This window comes from Thrips palmi, unplaced genomic scaffold, assembly GCF_012932325.1.
Source record: "Thrips palmi isolate BJ-2018 unplaced genomic scaffold, TpBJ-2018v1 HiC_scaffold_6, whole genome shotgun sequence".
Taxonomy (NCBI): domain Eukaryota; kingdom Metazoa; phylum Arthropoda; class Insecta; order Thysanoptera; family Thripidae; genus Thrips; species Thrips palmi.
Window position 1 is genome coordinate 914,750 of NW_023144633.1, and position 16,572 is coordinate 931,321.

Below are 16,572 nucleotides of genomic sequence, written 5' to 3' on the forward strand. Positions count from 1 at the left end.
CGGGCTGAGCCACTGGGCTGCCTCGAGGGTGGCCGACGCCAAGGGGGGCGGCAACACTCCTGCCCAAAAACAACCGCAAACTTCCCAAATCCCTTCCTCATTTTGCTTTCACAGGTGCCCGCCCCCGCCGCCGAGCTCACCGTGGCCGTCGTCTTCGTACTTTATGACGAGGAAGCGCTTCACCGTGTAGGCCTCGGCGTTGGGGCTCTCTCCGCCAGCCGAGAGCGGACGAGGCACTGGGGCAACATTTCACCATTTTCCAAGTGAGAGTGGTCAGAGCGTGCATTCGAATACCGGATGCGCGCAGATTTTCACCCTACCTGGCGACGCTCCGCCGGCTCCGCCACGCTGGTGGACGGAGGGTGGCGGGGCGGACTGCGGCCAGGTGGGGTGCGGACTGCGTTGGCTGCGTTGCTGTCGCTGCAGTCGGTGCCGCTGCTGCCGCAGGTGCAGTTGTTGCTGCTGGTGTATCAGGTCCGTGGGGAGCTTGAGCTCCTCCAGGCTCGACTTCCGCGAGCGAAGCCGCCGCTCCCTCAAAGACTTGCCAGAATGGTCCTGCTTCTTGTCCACCACTCCGGCAGTCATGACTTCTGCGAGGAGAAGCGGAGAAACCCACCGGATCAAACCGCACCTGCACTAGAACGCAATCCAAGCAGTGTCACTTGCCTTCGAGGGGCCGTTGCGAAGCAGCATTCGTGTTGGCGGTCCGTCGCTTGGGTCCGCTCAGCACCTTCTGAGGTGGCACGCGCTGCTGTACCGGGACAGCAGACAGACAGACGGGCAGACAGACCGACACACTGGGAATGGCACCTATTAGAAGCCTCGTCTCGCGGACTCTTTCTAATCTGAACACTGCAGCCACTCAAAGGAATAAGTGCAATTGCTCAGTGTGTATTGTCAATAGTGCGTGTTCAATTATAGTTGGGTGAAACAGAAAAGTCAAAAACTCTTGGTAAATCCAGGTTGTTTATTTCCATTTTTGAAAAAGGCAACATGTATGCATCAAGGTGACAGATAGCACATGGGTATCAAATCAAATCAATTTTGGAGCATGGCTTCTTCATTGTTTTCATTTGTGATTTCTAGCAAATCATAAATGCAGTAAATTGTTTTAGAACATATAAGAAATTTGGAACAGATATCTCTGACAGGAGACACTGACAGTGAGCAGTTTTGTTTTTGAAAATTAGTTCAAACTTCAGATGAGAACAATGAGACTGAATTAGAATGAATGCATAAATGAGATCTTTCAATTAACAAAATTCGGGAAGCCCTGATAGTGATAAAAAAACTGGTCTATCTACATGCAAAACATTTTAAAGAGTGGGCAGTTTTGGTATTATATCCTTTTACCCTTAAAGAAGGATCAAATATTTCCAATATTTTAAGAGTGAAATTTATCACAAAAGCAAAAATAACTCATCACTTCACTTTTCAACAGTATGGTTCCAAGTTTGTAGGCCTACCATTTACAAGGTAACATTCCCTTACAACAAGATTTCTTAACTCCAGCTAAATGACTAATTCAGAATTTCTTTAGAAACAAAATTACAATTAACAACAATAATTGTCAAGAGCACACACCACAATTTATTACTTGGCTCAATCAAAATAAAGGAGCCTTTCACTCTACATTTTATTTACATTGGACAAATTCTATTAAAATGTTGTCTCCTGATGTGAGTCAGTCAAATCAAACACAAATTGGTTAACATATCAGATCAAATTTACATAAATATTTACATATACATACATAGATACACATACATAGCAGATCACAGTACGGTGTTTAAAATAAAACTCATGCTACCATTACAACAGGTGTAGGACAGTAAATAGATCAAAAATTCGTACAACAGAATTCTAGAGGCTCAAAAATATTTTCAAAGGTGATAAAAGATTAATACTTGACTACAGTAGAGTAAGTGTGCAAGAAAAGCTTTTAGCTATTTGTTCCACCGGTCTGTAAGACTGTTGATAACTCAGACCAGCATGCTTGCATGTTAGAAAACACTCTGCAACTACAGTTTCCTACAATAGAAACAAAAGGTACAATCTTTGGAGGATTTCCAGTTTCTAGTTTTCTAGTATGAGATAAAAGACAGAACACCCTGATATTTTGAAAACAACTACACAATCTATAAATTAACAATTTTATTTTTAAATCTAAAATCTGCATGATGGGCACAGAATTTTACATTAGGATATTTACAGCTTTTCACGGTTGAAACACAGTACCCTTGAAACGGTCTTAAATTCCATTTTTTATAAAGGGAGGCAACAGGTTGCAGATTTTTAGTTATCAACCTCAGACAAAACAACAGAAATCTGAATGATTACCCTCACAATTTCAATGAACCCTAACTATTAAAGGCTGATAGTTGAACAGAACACCCTCAAAGGAAAATTCACAAAGGTACTCAGAAAGACGGAAGAGTAACTATAACATTTTGTGATGTAGACACTGACATAAACAGCACTTCTCAATCTAATACATCAGAAGCAATAACCGGAAAACTGATCCCACAGAGTTGATAACACCTTGGCACATAACTTTTACATTATTTAGTTTCTCATGTGGATGAGTTTCACTTATTTGTCATACTTCCAAGAAATCTTTGAGTAAGGTTGTTCGCCTCTTTTCAGCAATATCCATTTGATTTTCAAGATCGCCCCTGTCTGTTGTTTCAGCTCGTTCCACCTTCCAGGATAAGTTCTCAATTTCTGCTTCAAGCTGTGCTTGCTGATATTCAAACTGCAAGAAAGACGGAAAAACAAACGAAGATATTGATGATTATTGTAAACTATGAAGTTAAGAAGTATTATCTAAATAATTACTAACCAATTCTTTTCTGGAGCTTGGCTCCATGTAATAAGCGTAGGGGTAGGTGTATTGCAAAGAATAACGGCACTTTGCAAGAAGCATGGCTGCTTCAAGAAGGTACTGCCAATCGATCCATGTTCCAGATGCATCCATGACCTTTTGATTTATTCTTGATTTGATGGTCTGCAGGGTCTGCTCCTCCAATTTCAAGCTCTTAGAATGGTTTTCCCACTGTAATAGAGGCAATGATGAACAATGAAGCTGTGGGATTGTTTAAATTACTCAAAAAGAATGAATGGAGTTAAATTACCCTTTCATAATAATGGAGATATTTTTTGAGTGCTTCTCTTGCTTGTGCATGAACGCTCTCATGTGCGATATTTGGATTCTCTTTATAGCGAGAACATTCATAGTACTCTGAACCATGAGCCTTCCAATCTCCCAAACACATCCAGCAGAATTCATGTTTGCAGCTATAGCACTGCATGTGGTTGCAACCCCCATTCTTTTCGATACAGATATGGCAGCGAGGACACTGTTCAACATAAAAAGAGAAACAGTTAGAAGGGAAACTTTTGTAAAACAATAGTTTGGTAGGGAACCTGCCCAGTGCTACTTACATCTTTGGTGTGAGCACTAATGTAGTTGGCTGTTTCACTATCATCTGCACACTTTGTGAGCCACTTCTTGATAGTGGAGCAGTCAGTGGGTGCATGGTAATCCATTCCGCACTTAAAGCTAAATTTGAAAAAATAATTACAAGATGAACAATTGATTCTTTTGTATTTTTCAAACTAGCATAAGGTAAGGTTAACATGCCAATAACTCACCAAAATGACGACTTGCACTTGGAGCATACTGATCTTTTTGCCTTAGGTTCCTTGGCATATATTACTACTGGACAATTGGGACCCGGGCAGAAACGAAGTTGTGGATGAGATTTGACATAATCATGGAAAGCAAACTGTTGATACTTGTCTCTCAAGGATGGTTTGGATAAGAGTGTTAAGACAAAATCTTCAGGTGCATATATATCACACTGCTGTGCCATACAGCAAATTCCTGAAGAGAAGAAAGTAAAGAAAAACAATTTATTAAATGACCAAACAATAAATAACGACCATACTGTAATAAATTATTCAAGCAAAATAACCGAACGTACCAGTTGAGATACCCTGGATGATTTGTACCTCAAAATGCATTGACCAACAATCTTTGCAGAACTTATGGCCACAAGCTAAACCACTGAACACTTCTGCATTTGATGCAGTGATACAAACTGGGCAATTTGACTGATTCTCATCGTCTTCTAGACCATCCTTGGATACTAATGAACTCTGTGAACCACAGGCACTAGAAGTGGTTGTATGAGACGGAGGGTGAGGTGGTTTTATTCGAGACTGCACCAATAACAAGGATGCATCTAACTGATACTTAGATATCACATCTTGCACAGCCCAGCCATGTGTATGCAGAAGAACTTTTGCGAGGGAAGGTGTTATCTGGCAAGGTATTAAAAAAGGTTATAGCACAACAATAGATAGCACTTTACTTCAGGTGACGAGATTGAATAACAACCACACAAACCTGCAAATTGCTACTAAGCGTCTCTACGTTTTCGTTGAGTAAGCGTTCGACATCTTCAACCAAGAGACATTCGAATAAAAAGTACTCTGGGTCACTTTTACTGGGGTCTACTTGATCTATGTCACAATCATCAACAGTGTTGTAATAGTCAGCATAACCACAGTCATCATCTGAATACTCCATGTCAGAATCACCTTCGTCACTTGACATCTGTAAAACCACACACAAAGAGTAGAGTCAGCCAAATAAATTTCATGACACAGAGAAGCTGCACACCTAGTGGATTACAAAAATAGATAGGGGAAATGTTGGATAAAAGTAGGTGAAGGAATAAAATAATAATGCAGAACAAAATACACACGATAATGTTAATTATTTTTTAAAGGGATGGATCAGTTAAATGTGGAGGAGAGAGATAGTAGAGAGCTCAAACTTTTATGACTGGCATACGAACACACAGATAATTAAAACGATCACAGAAAATTGAAGGTATTTTTTAAAGAAAGGAAAAGATGAGATACATGAAAATATCTAAATCTGTCTGGGAGGGCTCCATTGTGACACTACGGTGGGGTCCTCCTGGCACAACAGACCTTGAAATTTTCTAGAGTAAGCGCTGGCGGTCGGGATTGTAGGCACTGTAAAGCTCGAAAACCAGTTTAAACAGGCAATAATTTAGGGCGAGAAGTCAAATGTTATTGTGAAATGACTGAATGGCAATTTCGACAAGCGCCATATTGAAGTGAGTCAAAACAACAAAACAAATGAGTGCGGTGCCGCGCATGCGCACGACCCCGCCTCGAAGGTCGGATGAGAAGTTGCGCGTTCGGAAGACGGCGCGAGCGACCGCTGGTTTTCAAGTGCGTCTGCGGAGTGTACTGTGTCCGGCGCCAGTGAGTGCACGTGTACCGAGCCGAACGCCGCCCACCTTGTGTTTGGGACGACCTAGTACCCGATTGCTTCTGGAGTTGCTTTGACGACGCACCCGCCGTGCTGTTAGAGGTTGATCCAGCGTGGTCAGCAGCAGCCGGCCGAATCCCAGAGGGAATCTAGCATCTAGGCGGCATCAGCCGGCGGCTATCATTGACGGCCAAGGTCGGCAGCCGGGCCAACGGGGGAGGGGGAGGGGAGAGGTGCTTGGCGGGCGACGGCCGAGCCGCTCACTTAAGCCCGGTCTAGGCACGCGAGAGGTTCGGAGAGGTTCGGAGACGGAGGCTCGCGGCGGCGGCAGAAGCAGGTGGCTGAAGACGCTCACGACGGACGACACGATGGCGGCCAAGAAGCACGAGACGGAGGTGGAGGGCGGCGGCCGGTTCGACGCCGTGCTCGAGCACATCCTCATCCACTACCGCTGGGTGTTCGTGCTGCTGCTGCTGCCCCTGTCCCTCGTGTACGACGCGCTGCTGTACGTGCGGACCTGGGTCGTGTTCCAGCTGAGCTCGGCGCCCGGCAAGCACGCCCTCAAGGTGCAGCGCGTCGCCGACCAGGTCAGTGGCCCTTGGCCCGGGAGTGGGCTTCCCGGCCCGTCTCTCTGGCCGCGTCAAGTAGTCGTTGATAGGGGCCGTGACGCCACTCTCGTTGAATCGAGCACAGCGCACCGCGTCGTTTTGGAGGTCCCTGGCCCCTCCCCTCCACGTTCAAAACCACCCCAATGCATTTGCATCGCTTTATGGCACGGCTGAAACGAGTCCGGCTTTGCAGGTGAAGCAATGGAAGGCGGAGGGCGGCAGGGTGCCGATGTGCACGGCCAGGCCGACCTGGCAGACCATGTCGTTCCGTCACTCCAACTACAAGAAGACCTTCTTCACCGTCAACTTGAACCTGGTGGACATCCTGGAGCTGAGCGCGGAGAAGCGCACGGTGCGCGTCGAGCCCCTGGTCACCATGGGGCAGCTGACGGCCACCCTGGACCCGCTGGGCTGGACGCTGCCCTTCGTGCCCGAGCTGGACGACCTGACCGTTGGTGAGTCTCTCCCAGGGAGCGGGACGCGGAGCCAAAAAAAATTGACTCGGAGTCAGCGAACTTTACATGACTGTTGGTTGCAGGGGGACTGGTGATGGGCACTGGCGTGGAGACCAGCTCCCACAAGTACGGCCTGTTCCAGCACATCTGCGTCGCGTACGAGCTCGTCCTGGCGGACGGCAGCACCGTCCAGGTCACCAAGGTAAGCTCACGACATGGGCCTCGCGCCATTGCGCGACAGCTCAGCCTCAAGTACTAACAAAGTTCCGGTTTAGGAGAGCGATCCCGATCTCTTCTACGCCGTCCCCTGGTCCTACGGCACCCTGGGCCTCCTCACCGCCGTTGAAATTCAAATCGTCCCCGCGCTGAGGTGAGTCCTGCTTGTCTTGAGGGCTGGGCCAGTGTTGCCACGTATGCCTAAGTAGGCAAAAACTCTCGAGAGGTTGCTCGGCACGGGGGGGGGGGGGGGGGGAGAGACCATGAACAAACACTGGGGGATTTGGAAGATTTTTGCCTGCCTCCTGCGGTGAACAGCGTGTCATTTTGTCCGTCTTGGCCGTCGCCAGGTTCGTCAAGCTCCAGTACGACCCCGTGCACTCCCTCGACGAGGCGGTCGCGGCCATCAACCGGCTGCTGGCGCTGCAGGACAACAACGAGTTCGTGGAGGCGCTCATGTTCTCCAAGGACGAGGGAGTCGTCATGACGGGCAACATGGTTTCGTGCGCCGACTGGGGAAAGGTGGGTGCGGCAAGAAAAAAAAACAAAGAAAAACTCTTTTCGGTTTCCAACCCCGTCCGCTGTGGTCCGCAGTCGTCGGCGCGCCGAGGAATAACTTTGAATTAATTTTTGTGCGCCTTCCTCTTCCTCCCCCTCTCGCTCCTCCAGCTGAATGAAATCGGGCGCTGCTACAAGCCGTGGTTCTTCGAGCACGTCCGCACCTTCCTCAAGACCGGCCCCGCCGTCGAGTACATCCCCCTGCGCGACTATCAGCACCGCCACTCTCGATCCCTCTTCTGGGAAATCAAGGCTAGTGTTATCGCCTTGGCGAAAATTAGACACGGACTGACGGGGTTTGAACCTGCAACTTTCCGTTCCGCTTGCAGGAGATCATCCCGTTCGGCAACAACGTCCTCTTCCGCTACCTGTTCGGCTGGATGACGCCCCCCAAGGTGTCGCTGCTCAAGCTGACGCAGACGCAGGCCGTCAAGAAGCTGTACGAGAACAACCACATCATCCAGGACATGTTGGTGCCCATCGAGACGCTCAAGGACGCCGTCCTCTTCTTCGATAAGGAAGTCGAGGTAAAGGAATAGATTGTCCCATTTCGGACCTAGGGCGCTGCACAGTGGGCCAGGAGACCGGTGGAGGCGGTCAAAGTCCCGGCCGAATTTTAAGCTCCAGAGTCGCTGAATGGAACTTGAACCGAACGTGTGACCCCACCAATGAATTGCTCTCCGAACGAGGAATCCATTGGTGGGGTCACACATTCGGTTTGACTCGGGGCTCAAAACGCGTCTAGAGTTTTGGCCGCCTCAACCTGTCTTCTGCCCACCTGTGCGCTATTTTTTCACCCTTCATGCCGTGAATCGTGTCTATCCACGCGCTTAGGTTGTTGCTGGCCGCACAATGAGGCGTCTATCTAATCTGAACGGCGCGTGAATGGGCTACCTGAAGTCACTAGCCGCGCAGCCGCGCCCTTTGCTCAAAGCAAGACCTGAATGAATCAGAACCACTCGTTCCCGAGACGACGATCGAGATTTGTCGATGCCCGTCACGTCAAAGGCCTCTCTCTCCAGCAGACGCCAATTTTTATTTTATTTTCCAGGTGTACCCGCTGTGGCTGTGCCCCTTCCGCCTGCCGAGCGAGCCCGGCATGCTGCAGGTGCCCAAGGACAGCATGTACGTGGACATCGGCGTGTACGGTGTCCCCGGCAAGCAGGGCTTCCAGCCCAAGGAGACGACGCGCCGCATCGAGGCCTTCGTGGCCAAGGCCAAGGGGTGGGTGGCGGCGCCGAGCTCGCGGATCGAACTCTCCTTTCCGCCATTTTATTGATTTTTATTTTCACTGTTTCTCTGTTTCTCCGTTCCAGCTTCCAAATGCTGTACGCCGACACCTACACCACCAGGGAGGAGTTCCGGAAAATGTTCAACCACTCGCTGTACGACAAGGTCCGAGCGCGCCTCAAGTGCGAGAAGGCCTTCCCCGAGGTGTACGACAAAGTGTGCCGCAAGGCGCGTGACTGAGCCCTGCCTGACAGAGATTTGGCGTTTGTAAATAGTAATTCACATTTTTTATAAAAAATAACAATTATTTTTTTCCGTTTGTGCGTGTTGTGAACCTGCACCGAGAGGTGCCAAGGGCGCCCCGTCCCAAAGCAATCGAGTGGAATGATAGCGCGGGGCCTCTGTGGACACGAGCACCGGTTGGGTGCGATTTGCGAACTCGCGAACCGGGCCAACCGAGTGCACCGCACGAGTCAAGTACAACATGTTCACTATCAGCGACAAAAAAGAGTGGACGTCGACCCCGAGACCGCGGCCAGGGTGGCGACGGGACGATTAGTAACGGCACCGAATCTTCACAAGAGATTTATTGAGAGCACAACCGCGAGCAACAGCGAAACAGTGTAGGCGGCGGGGGCGGGGCTTCCCGAGGCTGAGGCGCCGGGCGTCGCCGGCAGGTGATCGCCGTCCTCCGCGGGGGCGGGGCGGGCGGGGTCGACGCCGGGCCCGGCGGGGGCGGCCGGGGGCGGCTCGGTGAGGGCGGCGAGCGTCGTCGTGAAGGCCAGCGCCTCCTGGTGAGGCAGCCCGTACGACGGGCAGGGGCTGCCGCCGCTGCCGCCGCCGCCGTTGCCGCACTCGCTGGCCGAGAAGTAGGCGGCCAGCATCTCGTTGATGACGTCCACCGGGGCGGCCTGCAACACGAGCCCTCGACACTCTATCTCTGTCGCGCTCCCGTAGGGCTGTGACGCCCTGTGAGTTGGAGGGAGGGAGACTGTACCTGCAGGCAGGAGCGCATGGGGTCGGCGAGCACGGGGGCCGGGTTCAGGGTGGCGGCGGTGGCGCCGCAGGTGGACAGGCGCAGCATGGCGAGGTGGCACTGCTGCCGGGAGTCCGCCGCCCGGAGCTGCTCGCCGGCCGCGAGGTCACCGTGGCCGTCGTGGCCGTCGTGGCCGTGGTGCGGCGTCAGCAGGTCGGCGAGGTCCACGACGTGCTGCAGCCGGTCTACAGTGTGCTGGACGCAGCGCGTGAACCGCAGCACGTCCCAGCACTCCGCGTACGCCACGACGGCTGCAACGTGCAAAACGGGCGTCGGGTGACACTGTCAGCCCCCCACCCCACCATGCAGTCTGCAACTCACTGGCCATCTGCCCCTCGAAGCAGAGCTTGGTGTTGACGGCCTCCAGCCCGCGAATCCAGAAGTCGAAGTTCTCCCTCCCGGAGCGCAGCACGCAGCCGTTCTCCGCCACGTCCGTGGAGCAGCGCAGCGCGTCCTCCAGCACCCTGCAGCAGAGGGCGCGTTGAGTCCCACTTCGGCGGAGACGAAAGTAAAGACAGCGCGCCGAATTCCGACACGCACTTGCAGAGCTCGGTGTGATTGAGTCGCTGGCACACGTGGGTGCGGGTGCTGCGGGGGTTGAGCAGGCAGTCCACGTGGCCGACCACGTCCGACCAGCACTTCTCGGCCAGCTGGGGCTTGCAGGGCACGTCCTCGGCGTCCTCCGTGGCGCCAGGGTGCTCTGTCAAACCGTTTTCAAAAAGTAGACGTTGGAAAGGGTTTCACAAATCGGGTGCGATATCTGGGATGAGGTCGGCCCGGTCCAGACAGCCTCCAGCGGCGGATATGAGGCTCTGGCACACGAGCCGGCCGGAAACGGGGAACACAGATAAGCGGAGCGCTGGTTTTAGTTTAAACGCACCGATAGCAAAGCGACGCTCCGCCAAAACGCAATCAGCAGTGCCATTCCGCGCACTCAGTCTCTCTTGCACTCACGGCGCGCGTGCCAGGTAGTGCCAGGGGCCCAAGGGTGCGAGAGAGACAGAGCGACGCGGAGCGCTGCTCGGCATCGGCCTGCTGGACGGCTGGGGCGCCGGACACCACTCCCTCATTCACTCACCCTGTGCGGCCGCGCCGGCGAGGGTCGCGAGGACGAGGACGACGACGACCCTCATGGCGGCCGAGGAGGACGAGGCGAGGGCGTGGTGCAGGGAGGAGGGGGAGCACGCGGCGGGGGAGAACAGCTCCAAGGCGCCAGGAGGACCACCTTCGCGCCAAAGGGCTCGCGAAGTCGAGTGGAGTTTCCTTCGGTCCTTTCCACCAGGACTCCAGAGGCAAAGGCTTCGCGGCCAGCAGCAGCCAGGGGGTCTCGTGCGGCGCAGGCTGCAGCGCGGCTGGCAGGGGACTGAGGCTCTTGGGGGAGTGCAGGCAGGGCGGCGTGCAGGCGGAGCGGAGGGCCCGAGCGAGCGCAGCAAGTCGAAGGGTTCGGCCGGCAGCTGGAGGGAAAGGAAAAGAAGGCCGTATCGCGCACACAGCTCGGCCACTTGCCGGGCCGACGGGCCTTGGGGCCGCAGCTGGAAGTTGGAAGGACTCGGGCTATTTCCAGCGTTGCACTGCATTGCACTCAGGGACAGCAGCTGCCGATCGGATCTCAAAGTCCTCGGACCAACATTTTCCACCACCGCCAATCTTCGTACAACGTCGAGAAACTAGGACCTCGAGTGAATTTCTGAAGAATCCCTGCCGCGGCTTCCAGGTTCCCCAGGATTTCTCGACTCGCCCCGGACACAGGATGGAGCACGCGGCGCGGGGCGTGCGGATTCCAGGGCAGTGCACTGCTCTATCGCGAGGGGAAACGCAAGGGGGGCGATGATAGGATGCGCTGTCACTCAGCGGAGGGAAGGACGCTATGCGTTATGTCACCGCATGTAACAAAACTAGGCTATCCGGCACAATTTTTTCCCGCCAAGGCCATAGGCCATGGCGGTGCGCATGAAGTGGGTCATGTTTGCGAAGATCGGCGGCCACTGATGGGCATCGGCACTGTAGCTCCCACGCAACGCCATGCTGGCCATGCTCATGCTGCTCGTCTCGGGAAAAAAGTTTGGCCGAACCACGTGCGCCACTGTGAATGCGCTCACGCACACAAGCGCGCACTCACCAACACAACCTGGACGTCCGTGACAGGCCGCAGTGACACCAGTGACACCTGCCCCGGACCGGAAGTGGCTCCGATCTTCACGCACCGCTTCCGCTGGCGCTCCGCTTGCTCTGCTGCAACACAAAACTCGGGCATCAGCCACACCCTTTTTGATCCATCTCTGCGGCCTCGCCTTGCCTCGCCCGGGCGGCGCGCGGCGCGCCCGCAGGCAGGCAACCCAACTGACGTCTCGCGCGGAGCGCCTGAAGACGGACCTCTAGGCAACCCATTCTACTCGAACCCCGGAGCGTCTCGCCTCGTGGCGTGAGCTTGGATGAGACGATTTTCCTACGTTTTGAATGTCAGGTTTCAACAGCCTTCGTGGCGACTAGGTAAGTACTCAGTTCCCCAAGCGGAGACCTACTCGCTCCCTACAGTCGACCTGGCCGTGCCCCTCGAGGTCCACGGGGTTGTCGGAGCCCGTGTGTTCGCTCCGCACTCTAGTTGATTGCTAACTTCACATTATCCTCGGCGAAACCTGTTTCTCGCGAACTGAGGCCGAGCAAAGGTGATATGACTTGGAGTGAGGGGAGTTGGGGGGAGTGGTAGATGTGTTTACACTCAAGCGGCTCGGCACCAAAGTAAAATTTTATTAAATAAAAAAGAAGCAATACAACACAATTGTCAGTTTGGCCACACGCGACGTGTGTTTAGGGCAGTACAAAAAATCGCCACGTAAAAATACATCTAATATCACACAGGCTGGAAAAGTAATTGCAGTAATTGCATTAAAATGGCTGGTGTCTACCTACGCCGCGATGGGCGTGTGCGTGACGAACTTGGTGATGAGGTCCAGGGCCCACTTGGGCTGGTCGGCGGGGACCATGTGCCCGGCGGCGCGTACCAGCACCTCGGTGAGCCGGCCGGCCGTCTTGGCGAAGCCGGCGAGCTCGCCGTCCACGGTCCACAGCCGCCGGGGCGCCGTCTTGTACTCCTCGGCGGCGGGCCAGCGGAGGCGCTTGATGAAGTTGACCATGAGCGGGTAGGGGTCCGCGATGTCGAGCTGGCCGTTGTAGAACAGGACGTCGTAGTGCTGCAGCAGCGCCTCGTACCACGGGCGCGCCGACTGCATCACGTCGGGCCGCATGCGCTCGGCCACGGAGCTGCGGTTGTGGTAGGTCAGGTTGCCGACGTGCAGCAGCGCGCGCACGCTGTCCGTCTGCACGTACTGCTTGTAGGCGCGCGACAGGTAGTCCGTGTCGTGGAGGTAGTTGAACCGGAAGCGGAAGCCCGTCAGCTCGCGGAACAGCGTGGCGTTGTCGGTGGCCTCGTTGGCCGTCTTGCCGATGAGTGCGTCGCGCTCGCGCCAGGCGTCGGTCCAGCGTCGCTGCTGCAGCAGGTCCCGGATGACGGCCTCGCGCTGCTGGAAGCGCTGCCGGCCGTGGTCGTCCAGCAGCCCGAGCTGGTACAGGTAGTCGCCGTACTCCAGCATGGCCTCCGGCTCGGCCAGCGGGTTGCCCACGGCCAGGCCCTTCAGGTTGATCTTGGCGTCGGCGCCGGCCTTGGCGTTGCTCTCGTGGATGGCCATGGCGAGCGCGGGGGCGTACTTGCCGGCGTAGGACTCACCGGCGATGAAGAACTCGTTGTTCTTGAGCTGGGGGAACAGGGTGTAGAACTGGCGCAGCGCGGCCAGCAGGTCGCGGCCGGCCTCCTCGGAGCTGGTGGCCAGCCCGTCGGGCGTGCTGGCGAAGCTGAAGCCGGTGCCGGCCGGGCTGTCGATGTACAGCATGGAGGCGGCGCGCGTCCAAGAGTGGCGGCGGTGCTTGAGGCGCCGGCCGCGCTTCAGGCGCACGGGGCCGTTCTCCAGGAACACGCCCAGCATGGAGGAGGAGCCGGGCCCGCCCTGCAGCCACAGCACGAGCGGCGCCGCGTCCGCGCCCTTGTCGGCGGGGAAGAACCAGAAGTACAGGTTGGCGCCGCGGGCCTGGTCCACCGTCAGGAAGCCCGAGTAGCTCTCCACGTCGCCGAGCACGGGCGGGTCGACGCGCGACGCGTTCTGCGCCTCGCGGTACTGCCCCGCGTCCAACAGCGGCGTCAGGAACACCGGCGCGCCGACGTCCACCGGCATCGTGGAGGCGTCGTTGCGGTCCGAGGGGCGGCGCCGGCGGCAGGACGCGGAGTCCAACGCCACCGCGAGCACGACGAGCAGCGCCAGGACGCGCATCGCGGGGGCTGGGCAGGACATGGCTGGAGCGGCGCGTCTACGCGGTTCGGAGGCTGGACCCCCACTGGAGCACGAGCACGGTGACGGCGCGAAGCGCGAAGCCACGGCACGGGGCCGCTTGGGGCGGGGCACCACGGGGCACCAGGGGGCACGGGCTGGACGGTGAGCGGCGTGAGCGGAGCGGCCGTCGCACCGGGCCAAGCCTGACCAGGCCTCTCTGGCCAGGCCTTCGCCGGGCCGCGGAGGAGAGCCTTTCGCAGCGCGGACCGCGGCCCCGACCACGGCGTTGATGAGTGCGTGGCGGTGGTGGGGGCTCCGGGTCGGCGATAGAGTGCAGGTACGCGGAGGCACCGACGGGTACGGATCACTCGTCACGTGGAAGCACGAATAAAAATGTGCTCTCCACCTGGGGTTAGTGCTCTTTCATCTTGCTCTCCATCTGGTCTTGAGAGCATCCCAGTCTAAATCCAAGACTCCACAGGCTCCTTTTCCCTACGGCACACGCGTCGCTTGGTCGTTCCCCCGTCCCGGCCGTGGCCGTCCCGCGTGGCGTGGCGCGCGGCTTTAGGCGTAGATTCGAGATGCGAGGCCGTTGCCTCCCGGAGGAACAGTTACTTGCTGCCCCAGGGCCCGGTCCTTGTGCAGCCTCCACTCGCCAAAACGCGCTCCCAAATCGGCGAACCCGCAGCGGGCCTCCGCCGCGGAGCGTAAGTCCAGAGAGAGAGGCTCGGGGGGCCAGAGTTGTTGTCCAGCTCGGCCCCAGTGGCCCCAGCACGCGCCGTTGGGTACCGGTGCTGGAGATAGGAGCCACTGCCTTTGGCCTCGGGCCGGGCGTTGTTCCATCCAGTGACCAGAATGACAAGAGGCACCGTTTACCTGCTGGAGTTCATCTCGCGTCTGTTGTCGCTTTTTGAAGCGCCGGCGAGTGGAAGGAGGAGGAGATTGGCCGGGCAGTGGGGTGGAAGAGTTGGACTCCTGCTGCTTGAGCTACTCTACGGTTTACCCTGCTAAAAATGTGCGTCCTCCTTAGAGTAAGAGTCATCCTTAGAGTAAGGACACTGGCCCATCGTTCCTCGTAGAGGCTAGGCCTCTAGTTCCTCGTAGAGGCTAGGCCTCTAGTTCCTCGGCGCCGGCACGCTTCAAACTGCTTCGAACGGCCGCGGTGGCCGGCGGGGAGTACCACTACCAACCAAAACCAATGCGAAAGCACTGTTCCGATCGTCGAAACCAGCAGCACCTGCACGGCGAGTGTTTTTCGATTCAACTAAGCTTTTATCGAACGCGAGACATTTGCTTCTCCACGCCGTCGGGGTTCGCAGGCGTCGTTCCGAACAGCTCGCGCGTGGCGGTGTCTCACTGCGCGGTGTGGTGGCTGCCCTGGCGGAGCGTCGTGACGTGTGACGTTTGTTGCAGACGTGGAGCGAAGACGACGACGCAAGCAGCCACTGAACTTAGCCGCTGGGGCTCAAATCTGTCTGCGTTTTCTTTCGCACTTGTTCTCCGTTCTGTGACACGAAAGCAGTCCTCGTCTCGAGCACGATGGTAAGTAATGCACGCCTGCCGGCCATTTCCTCGCCCAGCCATCGGCCTCACTTTTATTTCAAGTTCCTTCGTTTTAAAAGCGGCTTTTCTCCAAGTTGGAGGTTAAAATTCGGGGTTGTGGCTTTTTCTAACGGGGTGGGTTTTGACACTTCGGACGTGGCTTTGTTGTTTATGCCTTATGGCTATGACCATTGTCGTCGTGATGGTGTTAGTGTTGTTTATTTGAAAGGCTTAATCCCTCTTAAATTCTCAATGGTTCCTCCCTATGGAAGCATCCATATGTACCAGTTTTCTGAGATTTATGCCTTGGGTACCTTATGCTTGGTGTGCTCTATGATGTTCCACTTACAGCCAGCTGCAAAGACAACCCATTTAATGTGTAGTAATTTTGAAAAGTTGCTTCCTATTACGTTAATCGTATCTGGTATCACTAATTCTTGAATGGTTCTGATTGTCATCATTTCTACTTGTTTGCAGCCTGCTCCCGCAAGCTCAACGTCTGTCGGTGCAGGAGGCCGTTCACCATCCAAGGCTATTGCCTCCCGCCCCTCTGGTGGTGGCACCGTTAGGCAGAGGTTTGTGGACGAAGCTTTGCTGTTGTTTCGGGAAATTGGCATTTGCCTGCAACATATCAGTATCGCCCTGTGCAGTCACACTTAAAGAGGATTGTTGTTTCTTATCTTGCAGGAAGACTACTACAACTGCCCCCAGAAGTCGGGCCACAGGTGCCAGCAGTGGTGGTATGTGGAGGTTCTACACTGATGACTCCCCCGGCATCAAAGTGTGAGTGTAGTGTTTTCTATGATGGTTAGTCCAACATTATCTTGCATCTTTAGCTAAATAAGGGCTATTATGTTTCCAGTGGACCTGTCCCTGTGCTGGTGATGTCACTTCTGTTCATCGCATCAGTGTTCATGCTCCACATCTGGGGCAAATACACTCGCTCTTGAACACCTCATTCCACCTAAGTGTACCAAACGCTTTATTGATTTCCTTATCATTCCGTGAATGAATGGAAGACATGTCCAGGGTATTGGCATTCTTATCCTGATAAAAAAAGTATCTATTTTGAGTGTGTACAGTTTATTTGGAAGATCTCATCCAAAACTTGTGCTTTATATTGCACCTATTTCTGCAATATGAAAATATTGTGCTGGATTTTGACATGTGTTTTTGTTGTCATTACTTTTATTTATTGAAAGAAGTAAGAATCATTACAATTAATGTATTTTATATGTTATTCTGTGGTATATTATTTGTTATCCCTAATCATCATGACACTTCATAAGTAGGA

At 54.5% G+C, this 16,572-nt stretch overlaps 5 protein-coding genes across 5 annotated transcripts; 2 read left to right on the top strand and 3 right to left on the bottom strand.

The window, feature by feature from the left end:
* Positions 1-947: 947 nt before the first annotated feature.
* On the bottom strand, positions 948-5,178 carry LOC117651695 (potential E3 ubiquitin-protein ligase ariadne-2). Its single transcript, XM_034395960.1, has 8 exons — positions 5,005-5,178; positions 4,412-4,621; positions 3,987-4,326; positions 3,655-3,886; positions 3,445-3,562; positions 3,135-3,359; positions 2,843-3,055; positions 948-2,755 (listed from the first exon to the last, which is right to left on the bottom strand). The coding sequence occupies exons 2-8, from the start codon at positions 4,619-4,621 to the stop codon at positions 2,600-2,602; spliced, it is 1,494 nt and encodes a 497-aa protein (XP_034251851.1). The 5' UTR covers positions 5,005-5,178; the 3' UTR covers positions 948-2,599.
* A 384-nt stretch (positions 5,179-5,562) lies between these two features.
* On the top strand, positions 5,563-8,697 carry LOC117651694 (delta(24)-sterol reductase-like). The gene is made up of 9 exons (XM_034395959.1): positions 5,563-5,898; positions 6,113-6,374; positions 6,458-6,576; positions 6,650-6,744; positions 6,941-7,112; positions 7,260-7,400; positions 7,478-7,675; positions 8,200-8,372; positions 8,465-8,697. The coding sequence occupies exons 1-9, from the start codon at positions 5,680-5,682 to the stop codon at positions 8,616-8,618; spliced, it is 1,533 nt and encodes a 510-aa protein (XP_034251850.1). The 5' UTR covers positions 5,563-5,679; the 3' UTR covers positions 8,619-8,697.
* A 236-nt stretch (positions 8,698-8,933) lies between these two features.
* Positions 8,934-14,829, bottom strand: LOC117651960. Its single transcript, XM_034396586.1, has 7 exons — positions 14,613-14,829; positions 11,534-11,646; positions 9,955-10,114; positions 9,736-9,878; positions 9,376-9,665; positions 9,110-9,289; positions 8,934-8,951 (listed from the first exon to the last, which is right to left on the bottom strand). Exons 1-7 carry the CDS (start codon positions 14,624-14,626, stop codon positions 8,934-8,936), a joined length of 918 nt encoding a protein of 305 aa, XP_034252477.1. The 5' UTR covers positions 14,627-14,829.
* On the bottom strand, positions 12,143-13,810 carry LOC117651683 (venom serine carboxypeptidase-like). Its single transcript, XM_034395945.1, has one exon. The coding sequence runs from the start codon at positions 13,755-13,757 to the stop codon at positions 12,321-12,323; it is 1,437 nt and encodes a 478-aa protein (XP_034251836.1). The 5' UTR covers positions 13,758-13,810; the 3' UTR covers positions 12,143-12,320.
* Positions 14,830-15,120: 291 nt separating the features above from the next.
* LOC117651684 (protein transport protein Sec61 subunit beta) lies at positions 15,121-16,410 on the top strand. The gene is made up of 4 exons (XM_034395947.1): positions 15,121-15,278; positions 15,756-15,853; positions 15,966-16,061; positions 16,141-16,410. The coding sequence occupies exons 1-4, from the start codon at positions 15,276-15,278 to the stop codon at positions 16,226-16,228; spliced, it is 285 nt and encodes a 94-aa protein (XP_034251838.1). The 5' UTR covers positions 15,121-15,275; the 3' UTR covers positions 16,229-16,410.
* The last annotated feature ends 162 nt before the right edge of the window (positions 16,411-16,572 follow it).

Bases quoted from the DNA above. Each gene is read 5' to 3' on its own strand.
- LOC117651695 (XM_034395960.1), bottom strand. From the start codon at position 4,621: ATGTCAAGTGACGAAGGTGATTCTGACATGGAGTATTCAGATGATGAC. The intron at 3,887-3,986 runs GTACGTTCGGTT...TCTTCTCTTCAG, and splicing joins CATCCAGGGTATCTCAACTG to GAATTTGCTGTATGGCACAG. The intron at 3,563-3,654 runs GTGAGTTATTGG...TTTCAAATTTAG, and splicing joins AAGTGCAAGTCGTCATTTTG to CTTTAAGTGCGGAATGGATT.
- LOC117651694 (XM_034395959.1), top strand. From the start codon at position 5,680: ATGGCGGCCAAGAAGCACGAGACGGAGGTGGAGGGCGGCGGCCGGTTC. The intron at 6,375-6,457 runs GTGAGTCTCTCC...TGTTGGTTGCAG, and splicing joins GCTGGACGACCTGACCGTTG to GGGGACTGGTGATGGGCACT. The intron at 7,401-7,477 runs GCTAGTGTTATC...TTCCGCTTGCAG, and splicing joins CCCTCTTCTGGGAAATCAAG to GAGATCATCCCGTTCGGCAA.
- LOC117651683 (XM_034395945.1), bottom strand. From the start codon at position 13,757: ATGTCCTGCCCAGCCCCCGCGATGCGCGTCCTGGCGCTGCTCGTCGTG.
- LOC117651960 (XM_034396586.1), bottom strand. The intron at 10,115-11,533 runs GTGAGTGCGCGC...ACGGTTTGACAG, and splicing joins CGGACGTCCAGGTTGTGTTG to AGCACCCTGGCGCCACGGAG. The intron at 9,879-9,954 runs GTGCGTGTCGGA...CCTCTGCTGCAG, and splicing joins AATCACACCGAGCTCTGCAA to GGTGCTGGAGGACGCGCTGC.
- LOC117651684 (XM_034395947.1), top strand. The intron at 15,854-15,965 runs GTTTGTGGACGA...CTTATCTTGCAG, and splicing joins GGTGGCACCGTTAGGCAGAG to GAAGACTACTACAACTGCCC. The intron at 16,062-16,140 runs GTGAGTGTAGTG...TTATGTTTCCAG, and splicing joins GACTCCCCCGGCATCAAAGT to TGGACCTGTCCCTGTGCTGG.